The following is a 16,335-nucleotide window of genomic DNA, read 5'->3' on the forward strand; positions in this document are numbered from 1 at the left end:
TTCTCTTGCATTCATTTGGCTTTCCATTATTGCCTTTTTCCCCCCCAAATATCATCCATTCTTCTCCAGAGAGGAGGAATATTGTGCACGAAGCACCAGGATATATATATATATATATAGCAACAGAAGAATAATAAGGTCACGTGACGTGTCCACTGCCCGTCGGGACCGGGAGACCACCGCTATATAGATATGGGGATCGAGTCCTTCATTCTTGGTCCTCCATTTAAGCTCCACACCTACAACTTCTTCCCTCTCTCCCTGTCTCTCTCTTGCCTCCATTGGGCAAGCTGCCGGGCCGCGTGGCTAGCTAGCCCCGTGGTGTGTGCGGTGAGGCATAGGGAGAGATGATGTCGAGGGAACGCAAGAAGCAGGCGGCTGCCGCTCTTCAGGAGAAGCTGAAGATCCTCCGCTCCATCACCCACTCCCACGCTGTAATCTTCTTCTTCTTCTTCTTCTCTCTCTCCTTGCTCATCAACCTTCGCTCCATGTTCCTCCTGTTCTTCCAATTCTTTCGTTCCGCTGCTCTTCAGAATTCTGAACGTTGAATGATGGATCGATCACTTCTGCACTCTGCTTCTCTCTCGTACTTGCCTAGCTGCCTTGCATGCCTTTTGAATCAGTAGTCGAAAAACTGTTCACTTACCATGGCCACGATATGCAATTGGCAGCTGAGCGACGCATCCATAATCATGGACGCGTCGGCGTACATCAAGGAGCTGAAGCAGAAGGTGGTGAGGCTGAACCAGGAGATCGCCTGCGCGCAGGACGCGCTGAGACACGGCTCCTCCTACCCGACGGTACATACTCGCATACACTTCTCCGTGCCATGTCCATGTCATCATGTAGTCCATGTAGAGATAGAGTGATAGACGATGATCCGCATGCTGGCATGCGCAGAAGTTAGGACCCCATACACATGATGCTAATTTGTTCCGTGGCATTACCGGTAGAAGGAAGTGGATAGAGGTAGTACTGCACCCAGTTCACATGCTGGCCAATCGCTCGGGATTATTCAGTCAGTACTAGTACTCATCAGTAGGGCCGTATGGTTCACATGCGTCGTCAAGGCTTCTTGTTTCCTCAATCCCATGCCATGCCATGCCTGCTGCATTATTCAGCTGATGAGGCTGAGCGGCGCTGATTGATCAATCATGAACGGGTGGACCGGCCGGATATAGATACATTTGATTCGTACGGGTGCTGCAGGTGACCGTGGAAACCCTAGTGGGCGGGCACGGCGGGTTCCTCATCAACGTCTTCTCCGACAAGAGCTGCCCGGGGCTGCTCGTTTCCGTGCTCGAGGCCTTCGACGAGCTGGGGCTCAGCGTCCTCCAGGCCACCGCGTCCTGCGCCGACTCCTTCCGCCTCGAGGCCGTGGGTGGGGAGGTAAAGTTAATAATCTTCTTCCTCTCTCAACACAATCCATCAATCCAGCGGCGGCTTGTCATGCCGGCGATCGACACGCTGCTAATTCTGCTCGGTCGTCCTGCGACGATGCTGCGCGCAGAACGTGGACGAGGACGTTGTGAAGCAGGCCGTGCTGCAGGCCATCAGGAGCTGCTCCGAGAGCGGCAGCGAGCAGGACGAGGAGTAGGCGGAGCTAGCTAGCGCGTAAGCCCCACGCGCCGCCTCGTCGTCCGATCCTCCCGTCCTGGAGCGTCTCAGGAAGCCGAGATCGCTCTACTTCTCCCCCGTTTCCTCCCCTCTATTTTTGGCTTCTATATTTCCTCTTATCTCTGGCGAGATCAATTAGTAGTTGCTCCCTAGTGCGGCTGATGATGATCCGGTGAATGAATTCGTAGCGGCACCATTAATTTCCTGTGTAATAGTACTATGTATATATGTCTACGACAATAAGCAAGCATGTAAGAATGATGGGAGGTTGGAAGCAAAGCTGAACGGAGCTGGCATTCAACCGCCCTTCCAAATGTATTAATATTGATGCAGGTTATATATATGCCCACGCATCTCTCTGGCCTCTGCCGAACGATCGGTCCCTGCCTGGAACCGTGCCTCCGCAGAAGAGCGTTGGATAGGTGAGATATTTTACAGGTTGGTGATCCGCCCAGACGCCCGCGTTCAAAACCGGCCGGCAGCGGTCGCGGGTTCCGAGAACGCAGGAAGGGCAGCCAATGGGAAGCCCCCGTTCGAGGCGCGGTCATTCCCTGCCCGCCCGCCGCCCGCCCGCGCGCCCCAACAGGCACCGCGCCGCGCCGCGCCGCGCCGCCGAGATGGAGCTCGCCGCTCGCAACGCGAAGACCATCCCCCTGCCCGCGTCACCCTCACGCCCACCACCAAGCCGTCCCAACGATCGCGTCCACCCAGGCAAGGGGAGGGAGGAAGCGGTTATTTAAAAGCTGCCGTGCCATTTCTTTAGGGAGAAGCAGCACGGCTACCCGGCCGCGAGGAGGATCGGCGGCAGCAGCCAGCAGGCAGGCGGGGCGTCCGTCCATGCCTGATCCCTGGCGGTGGCAGCCGCATCGATCGCTACAACGCTCTCGTGACAGACGCCTCCGCGTCGCCTGTGACCCGCGCGGATCGGCCCGTCGCGCCCGGGAGGCGGAGCTAAGGGACAATCCGATGAGGGGGGAGGGGGGCACGGACGGATCGATGCGTGCCCGGGCGCGGCAGGCGGCAGGGCGTCGTGCCATCCTGCGGCGGCCCGCTAGCTAGCCTGCTGCTACTATGCCTTCGTGGCGACAACAGCCAGCAGGCCAGCCGCCTGCTCTCGCTCCGGCCGGCTCCCCCGCCGCGCGTCCGGCTAAGGTGCCGTACGCGGCTGGCTTTGTCGCCTCCCCACACGGGCGGGGCGCGCCATGCCTGTGCTTTCACCTGGCCCTGACGAGCGAGCGAACCAGCCGCGCGCAGGCACAGGCAGCTAGGCCCGGCAGGTCGCCGCTCGCTGCTCCCCCGCCGCCGTCCTGAGCCTCACGAGTGGGATTCGCGCGCGGCGGCCTCTCTGGCTAGCTGCTCCGGCCCGGACGCAGGGGAGGATTTGGCCGCACGCAGGCGGCTGCTGCTCGTGAGGCGACAATTAGGGAGCGGCGCGCTGCCGCGCCGGGGGCTCTGCGCACTGCACTAGCCATTGCCCCCGGGACGCTGACTGACGAGACGTTCAGTTGAAACAGACCCGGGTAGGATCGGTGCCAGCGGGCATCGTCCGTCCACGTGAAACCGGCACAGGGGTGCATGTGGGATGGAATTGGAATGGCTCCATGTGAGTACTGAATGGTACTCGTCAAGTGAAGAACAACAGTATACACGGCTTGATGGATTGCATGTATGAATGGATAATATGAAGTGAACCAGTACAATCCATTGTTCAAAAAAGGTGAAGTGGACTAAAATGGCTCCAGATAAGTGTATTACTTGCTTCACTTTAATCGGTAAGTCTGCGATTCAACGAAGACAGAATCTCGATATTTTCAATCTGCAAATTGTCCTGGTAGGGTCAATTAATGCTTCAGCCTCTTGCCCTTGTTCTCCTGGATTAGATGCAACACCAAGGGCCTGCTTGGATAGGAGGGACTCAGCTCTGGGAACTATTTCAGATTTGAACTAAACCCAAGCAACATAACAGGTGGTGACATCCGCCAACCCAATACTCAAGTAGATCCAGTATAAGGAACTGGCTGCACAAGAGAAATGACATTCTCTTCAGCGAACGATTCAATTCAGTTCCTTGTCCACCTTATGAGCAGCTTCGGCACTCTTTCTAGCCATCTTCACTCGGTCATAATCAGCCTTCCATACTCTATAGGCCTCCCTAACTTCATCCAGCTGCGAATTTTGTATGCTGGCGAACCGGTCCAAGTTCTCTACCCATTCTTTCCACGGCGGCATAGTTGGATCCAAGAATTTCGCTAGCTCAGGCAGAAGAGCCGCCTTGTAGAATTCCTCAACCCCCTTCCTGATTTCCGCCGAATTGTTAATTGACTGGATCCCAGGGCGAACAATTCTCCCTTCTTTGTTTTTTGTGCAGAAACTATTATCTCCAAGGATCAGAACTTCTGAAGGGGCTATTGGTAGAACGATTCTAGAAAACTTTGCTAGAGACAATTCAATGATATCTTTGGGTAGTAATCCACGCTTCACTGCCACTGCAGTTCCAACCATCTTTCGGATCTGAAGTGAAGAAAAATAATAGCATGACTATAATCACAACTCCAAGTGTGCATAATATTTTCAGTAATTGGGTATCAAAAATTAATTCTGCGCATTGAATACTGATGAGCATCACAGTTTTGAAACAAAAAAAATTACTAGTTAATAAACTGCTTAGTTCATGCATACTTCTTCCTTCTCAAGGGACTAGTTCCTTGGCGTGATATCAACTATCATAATTCAGAAATAGTAATAACAGTTAGTGAGCTGGTTTGTAAAGAGGAGCAGATTTGAAAAATCGAGCATATTATATACAGTTCCCTTGACAATCCCCCAAAATAAACCACAACCCTAGCAAGAAAGTGGAATTTACTTATCCCTGATCAGTTTGTAAAGGGAGTATCACGTTAATAATTATTTTGTAATAGATTATACATACCTGATGTAGCATGAAGGATACTCCGCATATGGTCAATTCCACAAATTGAATTCCTGATGAACTCTGCAATTCTCCACAGGAACAGGTGATAATATCTCTGAAATGTGAAGCATTTAGCCTATCACTCTCATCAGGCTCATATAGCCACCTAGCCTGAATCTGCACCTGATTCCCAGAACCTTTGGCAATATCATTCATACAATTGTCTTCCGATACACCAGAATCAATCATTGATGAAATATTCAGGTCTTCATCATGTTCTGAAGAGCTTTCTTCCATACCCATTTCAGAGGGCATGGACTTCAGTGTCGAACCTGCACCTTTCACCCTTCGGTGTCTTCCCGCAAGAACTTTTCTGTACTTGGCACGTGCAGTGTAATTATGAAATGGATGGTTTCCCTACAAGTTGAGAAAGTTGTGCAAGTGAAGTTTGTGTGCATGCAAAGTAATTGGATAAGCAAAATTATTCTAATAAGCTAGTGTTGCCCTACCAAGACGAGAAAGGAAAGGTCTTTCCTAATGTGTTGTATAAAATACTACTGCATAACCAATAATTTGGTGGTAATTCAGGAACATGTCCGTGTTAGGACTATGTTCGAGATGTATCTTGGGGTGAAAGAGGGTATACATGAAAAATTAAATATCTTTAGGGTTTAGTTGGGCAGGTTTCGACAAGTTGTCTCCACTTCTTCAGTCGTGTTAGTCCCACCAAGTTCATACTCTGAACCTTCAAATTTAGTGCGACAACTTGAGTGCTAAGCATTCTTAAATGTTCCACGAATATGTTCCCAAGTTTCTCTTTTCTATCTTCTAATTGAGAGATCACAGACAGCCTAAGCAATTCAGGTACATGCCAGACTAGAATTCAAGATTAAGGTTTGCTGGCCAACTGGACGAGTTTGGTGACCTCTGATGTAATATACTTATTGAATAAAAACTCATGCTGTCATGCCTCATTCTTAATCAAACATATACATATGTCCCCCCTAAATATATGAATGTTATTGTACGATTCATGGAAGATGTACCCTATTGTTTTGCAGATACTGCAGAGTTACGAAATGAATGAGACGCATTTAATCAGGCACATACCTCGAAACCTTTCAGTATGCTGTTGAATTCTGACAAGTGCTCTTGCACTTCTTCGGAGCTACAACCATCTTTAATTCCAATAGTTTCAGCAGGAAGAAGATAGAAGTACTCACGGTATAAGCACTCCCTCCTTACATCAAAACTCCTATAATTCAATGCACCCCAATACAAACATGGTTATTTAGGTATAATCCAATGAATTACCAGACATCGTTATTTCTGTAAAAATAAACAACCCCACTACCTTTGTGCAGGCAAGATACTAAAAACCCTGACATTGTTTGGCAAATTTGAGTTAATAAAACTGGCAAGAGATATGCCATCAGGATCATTCTCCCACGCTCTATCAGGGATTTCCATTTTAAGGGAGATCATTGTAGCCAGCGAGTGTACCTGCAATTAGTCCATTCTAAGCATGCATACAAGCCTTTGTTAGCTGGAAAAAAGGAAAAAAAATCTTCATAAATTTAAGAGATTATGTGGTCAATGCCTACCCCTTTATCAGTTCGGCTACTCCTCTCCCACCCAACCTTTTGCAGTTTTCCATAATTACTCTCAAGAATGCCCCCCGCCTTGAAGGTGGCAGATTCCAAGACTGACTCGATGGCTGCAGAACAAGCTAGAGGGATTAATCTACATCTCATACTGCTAACCCATCATGCCGATACATGACAAAAAAGAACCAGGGCAATTGTAGAACATCCATGATTTATTATCCACGTCATACAAGCTCGTGACACATACAATTATACCCGTGCGGTCATAAATGGCATTTTCGCCATGGGCGTGTCCTTTCACAATCGTGCTATTGGATTACAAAACATTGCTCTGAAAGTTTGAATCCGTCATGGATACAGTAAAAATAACCGCTAGGGACTGCGATTGCTCCATGTGTGCTTTCACAACAAATGAACCGGCATTAGAGCTCGAATGAACAGAACGACTAGCAAAAATGCGATGCAACTAGCACTAAAAAAGCTATCCAGTTCTACTAGCCAGCAACGGCGCACCAAATTAAGCTACACTGAGCAACCACCAAATTAATTTGCTTTGATCAAACCCAGAAAAACCATTGAGTCAAGCAGCAAGAGTTCAAAACACACGAAGTGCCAGCATAGAAATTCAGAGCTCACTCGAGTCCACGCTAAGCTCCCGCTGCTTCTGAAGGCCTGCCACGAAAGCACATCGCATTCAATCACAACTCCATCCCTTTACATACGGGAAATTGAGAAGGTGAAGAGTAAAAACCTCGGTACTCGGTGCCGACGTAGCCGACGCGGAGCACCACCCTCTTCTTCCGCGCCGACTCCCATCTCATCCCGCCGCCTCCATCGCCGGCGGAGGTGTCAGGCGGAGACGGCGGTGGTGCGGCGGGGGCGGATGCGGAGGAGGAATAGCAGATGGTGTTGCGCAGGATTCTTGGGGTGGCACGCCTCGCTAGGAGGACGGAGGAGATAGGTCTCCGGAGAAGCCACGACGACGTTGCGGCGGCGGCCATCGGTGGCGGGACGGGACAGGGCGGCCCACGTGGAAGGGCTGGGGGATAAGAAGACGACGACCGGTGGGGGAGTGGGCTTCGCCGTTTTATGGGCTTTCTCATGTTGGGCTACTAAGACTAAGGCCGAACTCGAAACGTGGGGAAAAGAAAATTCTTCTCTTGTCTTCATATATCTGCTGAGATTTTATAGCGAAACCAATCTGTAAATCACATACGGAGCTACAGTATCAGCTGTGCTAACAGCCGCCGTAGCCCGTGGGTCTTCCTCCTCTCTTCCTTCCGGCAGCCAAAAGAACGGGGATCCATCCCTTGGTAAATTTAGTTTTCCAGCAGGCCCTATTTTTCTATTGATTTTGGTTTCCTCCCGGCATCAGCGAGGTGGCGGCGACGACGGCTCATCGGAGTAAGATCTTCCTGATCTGTCCCTACCTCAACGACGCTGACGAGGGGCAGTAAGGATAGATTCTCCCATGTATTACAAAACTGGACCAGTAATCCAGTATCATTTATTCATATTGGAATCGAACAATAAGATTATTGGGCCAGTGCCTCCCAAAGGATGCATGCATTTGGTCCTTGAAAACTTATACGGTGTAGTATGCACTCTTTTCGAGAGAACAAGGATCATGTGTGTGAACTTGTGGAGGTTCCGTTCTGCCGTTGTGCTTACCAGACGATGAACCAACCAATATGAACGTTTTCTGCTGAAGACTGAAGTACTGATCCTTTGGTCACAAAGGAGAGCAAAAACAGAGGCTCGGAGCAGAGGTTGTAAAGCTAAAAGCGAGTCGCAGCAACCGCAAGATGCTAGTAGGTCATCTGTCTTAGAAACACTTATGATTCAAAGCGTGGTACAACACAAGATGAAGCATAAATTACAAATAAAATCCTAATCTCAGGACGTGTAGAAAATGTAACTGAACTTTAAGCACCCTGTTTGACACGACGACAGTTCTGGATTGGACAGCACACTTTACACCACAGGCTCCAGCCTGCTCTCTCAAGAGTAGTTCACCTTCCTGCAGTCGTAGCGGATCTCGCCGCTGGCCCCGGTGAGCGGGCCGAGGCTGGCCATCCTCACCATGGCCTCCGCGAAGTCCCTCCTGAACGCGTCCGGGTTCGCGGCGTAGAACCGCACGAGCGCGTCGGTGGCGCCGAGGCCGCCGGCGAACAGCTGCTGGTCCGAGTGCAGCACGCCCCTGCGCCGCAGCAGCGAGGCGAAGTAGGCGCCGTCGAACCGCGCGGGCGTCGGGTCGAGCGGGGCCAGGTTGTCGTCGCCGCCGCCGGTGGCGCGCGGGCACACGGCCCGGAGCGACGCCGCGAGGGGGCCGTCCAGCGCGGCGGTCTCGTTGTAGAGGCGGTCCCGGAAGTTGGTGCAGCGGGAGAAGCCCAGCGTGTGGCCGCCCGAGAGCACGACGAGGTCCTGGAGCGAGAGGCCGTGCGAGGCGAAGCTGGAGGCGAGGCGATCGAGGCTGAAAGTCGGCGCTGGGATGCTGTTGTTCGCCGCCGATTGGCTCGCCGTGCGCGCGTCCCGGCGGCCCAGCGGCACGTTGTACGACGGCCCTCCCAGCTGCATGCGCATTGCGCAACCACCTAGTTAGCTGCTGCGTTTGGTGCACGGTACGTAAAGGTTTCTGTGCATGCGTGCAACGACAATGGAGGCGCTCGAACGGACCGCGACGACGGAGTCACGTGCCGCGACGGCGACGATGTCGGCGCAGGAGACGACGTTGCCCCTGCAGGCGGCGTTGACGGCGGCCTTGATGCGGTCGATCACGTCGAAGCCGCGGACGGAGTTGACGTTCGGCGAGGCCTTCTTCTCGCCGGTGAAGAAGGGAGTGTCGTCCAGAAGGATCGAGCCGTCGCACCCCTGAGAATTAATTAATCGAGCACAAAACATCAGGACACTGGCTGGCGCACAAAAACCACTGGGGAGAAATTCCAAAATCCAAACGCATGCTAGGATTGACTGCAAGCGCGTGGCGAAACGGTGCGCACGTTGACGAAGCAGTCGTGGAAGTGCAGGCGCAGGAGCGAGGCGCCCATGCGCGGCTCCGCCGCCACGGCCTCCTCCACCACCCTCCTGATGGTGGGGAGCGCCGCCGGGCACGCCTTGTCGTAGAAGTGCGGGTCCAGCTGCCCGCTGCTGGGCGCTGCCAAGAGAGCGAACGCCATGGCCGCGACGCACGCCGCCACCACGAATCGGCGAGCCATCGAGGTCGCCATTGCTAGCTAATTAATCAGCTAGCTAACTGCGCTATCACTCAACTAAATAACTAATTCACTGATCAAGCTAGCTCGATAGATTGTGCGAGGACACGGCGTTGCAGGAAGCGCTTTATATAGCCCGTGGAGTTGACCCCGTCGACTGGATTCCACACAAGCAGCTTGCGAAGCTAACCTAGCGTCGAGCGAAAAAGCGTTATAAAAAGTGAGATAAAAATTCAGTGGATGAACTGAGCCAAGGTGCGTGAGGTTGACTTGGCATGGAAACGCTCAGGGTTTCCAGGTGGTGGGCAGGAAAAATGGGGGCCGAGACGGGTGGATTGCGGTGAGGCTTTTGCTGCTCAACGATCTAACTAACCGAGATCGATCTGGTGATGATCCCCTAATGCATGACGATCGCCGGCAGCTGACCGCGGCCGGGGAAGCTGCCTGGATTTGCTCGGCGGGCGGGCGTGAGTGATGAGATGAAGGTGATCTAATTGACCTACCCGAAGCTAACTTACAGCTGCTAAGCTCGGTCGATCGTACTTGCTGCTTCGTTAAGCGGTTTTTATATGCAATCGATCTAGCACCAGGACGGCAGCGACAACCACAGGCAAACTCTGTACTACCCCTGCTACTTGTGCCATGCAGCTTCTACTACTGCCAATATAATTTTGTCATCTCCTTTCACTTTTAGAGTTCGAGAATTATCCGAAACATTTAGTATTCTATAGGTTTGTTTAGTGAGTTTTTTCTGCTTCTGCTTCACTGTGAGAAGTTATTCTGTGCCTAAAAGTGCTTTTCTATATTTTTTAGGTCAAATCTTAAATATGAAGTGCTCATGAGCGGAAAATTAATTAGGAGAAACTACCTTTTCTAGCCTCTAGTCCCGCCCGTTAGTTCATTCTAAACAAACGTTTCTCTGTATAAAAAAATTTGGCAGAGCTTCTTCTAATTTTAATTTGGAAGCTGCTCTAAAAGCTCTACTAAACATATCCAAAAAATTAATTATAAAGTGTGCGCGCGCGCATAAGTGAACAGAGTGCACGCACAAGCTATCAAATATCGAGTTCTTGCTTTATTCTTTAGCGTGTGCTTGAACCAATCCTCAATGATACATGCATTATCTGGCTCATTGTGTTTTCACCATGTGACAACACATGTCACAGGTAGTAAGCTTCAATAATAATAAGCAATTCTCAAAAATAATTTCGAATGGCTTGCCATCCACCCTTATGGCTGACATCACGGTTCGAATTTAACCTTGACCGACTGCCGCATTACACGAACAGTTTGTCTTCATCGCGGAGCTAGCCATGGCCTCGAGGTTTGGTGGTGGGGGGGGGGGGGGGGGGGGTGTTCTTTCCGTGTTCTTCTTCCTCCTTAAAAATAAAGAAGGGACTCAAGGAAGCTCCATTGTTTTATGGGGTGTAGGGGGACTTGAGCCCCCCAGGCCTACGCTGGACCTGCTCTTCGTTCAACTGACAGTTCTAACAAAAAGAAAACTGCAAGTGACAGACAAAAATAGGACAAAATGTTATGTCCCTTATGACTTTTGAAGAGTCACTTTTCGGTGAAAAATATTTTAGAAATGTGCTAGTATATCTTGATTGTTTTTCTCCAAAATTTTCAATTGCCTGAATAATTCGAAAAAAAAAGCAGAGGAGAAAATCATAGAGCCGCTAGTGTAGCTGTTTTTTTGGAATAGAAAAAGGAAGTCGTGGGTCAGTCTAGTATGGGCCTTGTCGGAGCCCATATAAACAACCGTTTTTATTGGGCTTCAATCAAGGTGGTACATGGGCTCAAAACTAGTAGACCACAGTTCGGACTGCCCTCAACTGCATTTCCCGCCACCAGTGACAGCAGCAGATCTGTCCGTTTCGAACAGAACGACATCCACGCGCCCACACGGCCACACCCCAAACCACAAGGAGCTCAGGAGTCAGGATGAAGACAACAAAACAGGTGCTAGGTTTGTACCACTAGTGGTAGCTGATTCAGTGTCAATCTGCCATGTACTATAGGGATCAGCACTGGTTTTGTTTATCCCATCCGGATCTTTGCAACGGCCCAGAAGCCCTCGTTGTCCCCTTCCCTTTGGCAACGTTCAGTTACCATGTGCTGGTAGTGGTAGGATACTTCGAAATTACTACCAGTACTCTGGAAGTGTTTCACCGTCCAAAAGGAGAGTACGCGAGCAGGAGCAGTCAAAGCCAACGCGGAGGACGGCCGCGGCCACCGCTGCATCCACCAGGGCGGTTGGTTTCTCGTGACCCGGTGCGCCTGGCCGGCCGCAGGCCGCAGCTGCTGCGATGGGAACGAGAACGAGACGCGTCGCCCGGCGGATCCTGCGTTTTCTGCAGCTGCGATGTTGCTGTGTCACTGTGTGCAACGGCAACCCGCATCCCCGGCAAATCTTTTTTCCCTCCCTTTTTAGCGGTGTCCGGTTGCAGAGCATCATCACCGCCCCGCCCCCACCAACTCCTTGGTCGACCGTTAAATGCCAGGACAGTTTCCGCTGAGACCGCTGGACGCTGGTGGAGTGGTCGGCGGGACGCTGGTGGAGGAAGCAGCTGCTGCAGGTGCAGGGAAACGGTAACATGCGGCAGCCTTTGGCTTTGGCAGCCGCGGGCAAACGGGATCCTGCTCTGCACAGCCACAGACTCACGGTGGGGGCGAATGGTGACGATGCTGTTGCTGGTTGTGTCGTGTCCGTGACCTCCAGGCTCCAAACACTAGTACTGTTTCCACAACAATTTGCTGATGGTGGCGACTCGGCGAGTACACTGTCATCTCAACGCCCAAGGTCACCCTGGTACAGTACACGGATTGGCTGGATTTTTATAAACTTTTTTAACTTTTTCAAAAAAAAGTGGGACGGAAGAGGAGCAGGCTGCAGGCATTTTGAGGAGGGGCAGCGGCCAGCGGCAGGGCTGTGCAAAAATATGAAACCGCAACGGGCAACGGCTCCTTGGTCAGGTGGAGCGGTCAACGTCTCGCTCGCGGGGACACTCGCCGCCCTCTTAAAACCAGCGGCAGCTTTCCCGTCCTCCCACACCTCCCTCTCCTCGGCACTCTAGCTAGTCCTACGGACAGCCACTCAGTCCTCTCCACTCTCCGCGCACCACCAAGAAAGCTAATCTCGCCGTACACGCATGGGCTCCGAGGCCGAGTGCGCAGCTCTGGCCGCCGCCGACGGGGCGGCGGGCGGCGGCAGGGCGGAGATCGACACGTCGGCGCCGTTCGAGTCCGTGCGGGAGGCCGTCGACCGCTTCGGCGGCAGCGCCGCCTGGAGCTCCGACCTCGTCAAGCGCATGTTCGCGCCCTCGAAGGTGAGTTTGGACAGTAGGTGACAGCGGCATCTCTCCCTCCTCCAGTTCCCGGCTCCTCCTCCGCAGGTCGTTCAATCGCGCGCAGCATTCTCACGGCGATTTAGAAAGATGCTGGTGGTTGCCGCTCGTCAGTGAGCGCAGCATCAATTTCATGTCAGTTTTGCTCAACTGCTTGTTCCCCCGAGTGATTACCCCAGCAACCGAGTGAACTAATGATGTGAATCTTTTACTCTAGCTGCTACTACTAATAGCGTCGAGAGTGTTTCGCGTTGGGTTCCTAATTGGGGTGCTCGCTGTATGGCCACGAACGAATACTGCTCTGAATCGTGGTTCAGAACATGCAGTTTTTATTTCCGCAAAGCTTGAGTAGGGTAGATGACATGTGTGTCATGTGTGAATTGTAGTTCTGTTCTGATGCCTTGCCTTCTAAATATCTAGCGAGGATTAGAGAGCATCTTCGCATTGCGAGATTTGTATCTTTTCCCCAGTCAACACACAACTGTTATGATTTTGTTTTCTCATCATCTTTTTCCTCATTTGCAACCTGCAGAAACATGAAGACTCTGAACAAGCTGCAGAATCCATCAACGTACAAGAGCAGGCTGCACAGCTAGAAAATGAGGTTGCTGTCAAAGAGAGGGAGACTCTTGATGTGTTGAAGGAGCTGGAGTCAACCAAGAAAATCATAGCAGACCTGAAGCTGAAGATACAGAAAGAATCCACGGGAACATCCCCTGATGAAGCTGGGAAGTCCGAGGAAACTGATCAGGTTTCTGTGTCAGGACCTGAAGAGCTGCAACCTGAAAATGTTACCGTGGATGTGGACATGGAAGGTGCAGAAGAAAATCCGCAGCAGCCTTCTGGTTCAGTTTTGGTGGAACTTGAGCAGACCAAAGAAAGCCTGAACAGAACTACAAATGATCTGGCTGCAGTGCGGGCTGCAGTTGAGTTACTGCGAAACAGCATAGCGAAAGAGAAAATGTTACTTGAAAGGGGCCGAGAAAAGCTTTCCTCTAACACTTCCTTGGTTTCTTCTTTGGAGAATGAGCTGGATCAGACAGCACAAAAGTTGGAAACTTTGAAGGATCTGCAGAAGAGACGCAAAGACTCCTCGGACATTTTTATCGAGATTAAGAAAATGACCTCTGAGGTTCAAGAGCTCAGGAGCATGGCAAATGGTTCAAAATCTGAAGCGATGTTGTTGGCTGCAGAAATCGAGCAGGCAAAGGCCAGCATTAGCACAGCTGAGATCAGGTGCATTGCAGCCAAAAAGATGGAAGAAGCAGCTAGAGCAGCAGAAGCCCTTGCACTCGCTGAGATCAAAGCTCTACTGAGCCATGAAAGTTCTTTTGAAGGTGAGAATTCTTCTGATGGAGTGACTCTCTCGATGGAGGAGTATTTCACACTGTGTTCCAAAGCTCTTGAAGCTGATGGAAACTCCAAGAAGAAAGTAAGAGATGCTATGCAGCAGGTAGATATAGCTAACAGTTCAGAGTCTGAGTCGGTTAAGAGGCTCGAGGATGCCAAAATAGAGGTTGAGGAATGCAAGAAGGCGCTACAAGAGGCCCTAAAGAGGGTAGAGGCTGCAAACCATGGGAAGCTTGCAGTTGAAGAGATTCTTCGAAGATGGAAATCTGAGAGTGGACACAGAAAGCGGTCTATTGGCGGCTCTCCAAAGTTCAAAAACGCAACCCATCGTCGTAAAGATTCGTACAGCATGGATATTGTTGATGATGTTTCTGATAGATCCTTCAAGCAAACTTTGTCAATTGGGCAGATACTGAGTATGAAGTTAATGGGGCCTGATGGGTATGATAAAAGTGTCTGGGATGACAAGACAAGCGAGACGCCAAATATCTCACTTGGTCAGATTCTGAACCGAAGTGGTGTTTTGTGTAGAGAAGATATGGCTTCTCGCAGAAGAATTTCAGGAAAGAGAAAGAAATTTGCATTGACAGGACTTTCTGTTCTACTGGCGAAGCAATCTAAGAGCAAGAAGAAGAGAGAATCCTTTTAAACTGATATAAATTGTCCCAACAAGATCATTTGGTATGGTAGTTCGTAGTATTGTACTATGTAGCAGCAGTTCAACCTTGTCGCCAGTAGCTAATTTTCAAGCTATTCTATCCGAGGTGATGTACCCTCGTATTAAATGTAACAGGTAGCAACCGGTAGCAATTTTTGCTGCTAACTAGAGTAGAGTTTGACAGTTCTCTACGCTATATGCTATTGAGATCTATATAATTGGATCCAATGTTTTTACCTTTCTGGTTGAGGCACCTAGCAGATACACTTTTACTGGACATATGATGGTTGTGCAAGCACCGGTTTCTTTCCTTTTTGCTGAAGTGCACAAAGCACTATTTGATGCACGTATGAAGCACTATTTAAGCAATATTATCCTCCCGAAGTTTAGGTCCTACTCCTAAAGTATGGTAGAAGAGATAAAAGCATATATAAGGTGATTTTCTTTCTTTTTTAATTCATCATTATCGGTACATACAGACAGGAATACCTCCTGCTAGTGTGTCCGGCCCTGACGAGTGGGCCAGGCGCGTCGTGGTGGACCTACGATCCACCTCCATCACCTTCAGACCCATGGAGCGCCGCCGCCGCTTCCCAGGTAAGGGCGCGATGGTGTCTGGCTCTGGCGTGTGCGTCAAGCGTATCGTGGTGGACGCGTGCCACCACATGCTCGGCCGCCTATCCTCGATGATCACCAAGGAGCTGCTCAACGACCAGAAGGTCGTAATAGTCCGCTGCGAGGAGATATGCATCTCCGCGGGCCTAGCCCGTCAGTGAGTCTTCTGACAGGGTGTCCGTCTAGACGGACGTAAGGTTATCCGTGTCCTCACCTTTGCCCTTTGGGTGACGGGGCATGCGGCCCGGGCCTGACAGCTGGGATCATGGTCTCCTGACCTTCCCCCGTGCTCACATAGGTCCGGTGCCTCCACGTGTCCACAAGGACAAGGTGCTCGGATCTATCCTCCACAGGCTCGGACCCCTCAGGGGGTCCGACGCCGCCACATGTGGGGGCCAGACCCCTCTGTGCCTGTCCATCCGGACCGGCCTCGGGGGCCCGGACCCCCCTTACCCCCGGAAAGGGGTCCGGCGCCGCCACGTGCCGCCTCAAGCTGCCAGGGAGGCGGTTGTTGGGCCAGCCCTGCCACATGCCCGTGGCAGAAGGCCTCCCGTGGGGCACCAGCCCAACTACCGTATAAATGCGGGTAGGTGGGCTGTGTGTGCCCAAGTCAAAGTATGGCCTGCTCACTGACACACGGGACAGGTGAGCTGATACCACGGTAAGCCCGCCTGTTTCCAAGGCGGCGCGTCGTATCACCGTATACTATGCGCAAGCGGCGTACAGTCCACTCACGGCACCGCGCGGTGGGTAATGATGGTCTGCTGCAGGAGAGCCGAGGCATGCGCTGCAACAATGCGCGCGGAGGCGACGGTGCGGCGGGTCAGCGCAGCTCCTACGCCTGTCAGAGGGTTCTAGCCCAACAGTGACAGCACGTCTTCCACTGTGCGTAACACTGACAGCAGGCACTGTGCCGGTAAGGCGGCACAAGACCATATCCTGGCTGTACGCACATCAACTTCTCGATCGTGAGGACTACAGGAAGGAGCTGGAGAAGAAGATCACATATCTCTCATAT

The 16,335-nt window shown here is 51.4% G+C and overlaps 4 protein-coding genes across 4 annotated transcripts; 2 read left to right on the top strand and 2 right to left on the bottom strand.

The window, feature by feature from the left end:
- Positions 1-230: 230 nt before the first annotated feature.
- On the top strand, positions 231-1,945 carry LOC112875305. Its single transcript, XM_025939110.1, has 4 exons — positions 231-434; positions 672-800; positions 1,210-1,389; positions 1,511-1,945. Exons 1-4 carry the CDS (start codon positions 348-350, stop codon positions 1,595-1,597), a joined length of 483 nt encoding a protein of 160 aa, XP_025794895.1. The 5' UTR covers positions 231-347; the 3' UTR covers positions 1,598-1,945.
- A 1,301-nt stretch (positions 1,946-3,246) lies between these two features.
- Positions 3,247-7,167, bottom strand: LOC112875303 (putative tRNA pseudouridine synthase). The gene is made up of 7 exons (XM_025939108.1): positions 6,887-7,167; positions 6,772-6,807; positions 6,133-6,245; positions 5,883-6,031; positions 5,639-5,783; positions 4,547-4,945; positions 3,247-4,128 (listed from the first exon to the last, which is right to left on the bottom strand). The coding sequence occupies exons 1-7, from the start codon at positions 7,134-7,136 to the stop codon at positions 3,673-3,675; spliced, it is 1,548 nt and encodes a 515-aa protein (XP_025794893.1). The 5' UTR covers positions 7,137-7,167; the 3' UTR covers positions 3,247-3,672.
- Positions 7,168-7,965: 798 nt separating this feature from the next.
- Positions 7,966-9,428, bottom strand: LOC112875304 (peroxidase P7-like). Its single transcript, XM_025939109.1, has 3 exons — positions 9,135-9,428; positions 8,812-9,006; positions 7,966-8,706 (listed from the first exon to the last, which is right to left on the bottom strand). The coding sequence occupies exons 1-3, from the start codon at positions 9,360-9,362 to the stop codon at positions 8,137-8,139; spliced, it is 993 nt and encodes a 330-aa protein (XP_025794894.1). The 5' UTR covers positions 9,363-9,428; the 3' UTR covers positions 7,966-8,136.
- A 3,015-nt stretch (positions 9,429-12,443) lies between these two features.
- Positions 12,444-14,938, top strand: LOC112876227 (WEB family protein At2g38370-like). Its single transcript, XM_025940283.1, has 2 exons — positions 12,444-12,676; positions 13,227-14,938. Exons 1-2 carry the CDS (start codon positions 12,500-12,502, stop codon positions 14,691-14,693), a joined length of 1,644 nt encoding a protein of 547 aa, XP_025796068.1. The 5' UTR covers positions 12,444-12,499; the 3' UTR covers positions 14,694-14,938.
- The last annotated feature ends 1,397 nt before the right edge of the window (positions 14,939-16,335 follow it).

This window comes from Panicum hallii, chromosome 9 (assembly GCF_002211085.1).
Source record: "Panicum hallii strain FIL2 chromosome 9, PHallii_v3.1, whole genome shotgun sequence".
Lineage (NCBI taxonomy): Eukaryota > Viridiplantae > Streptophyta > Magnoliopsida > Poales > Poaceae > Panicum > Panicum hallii.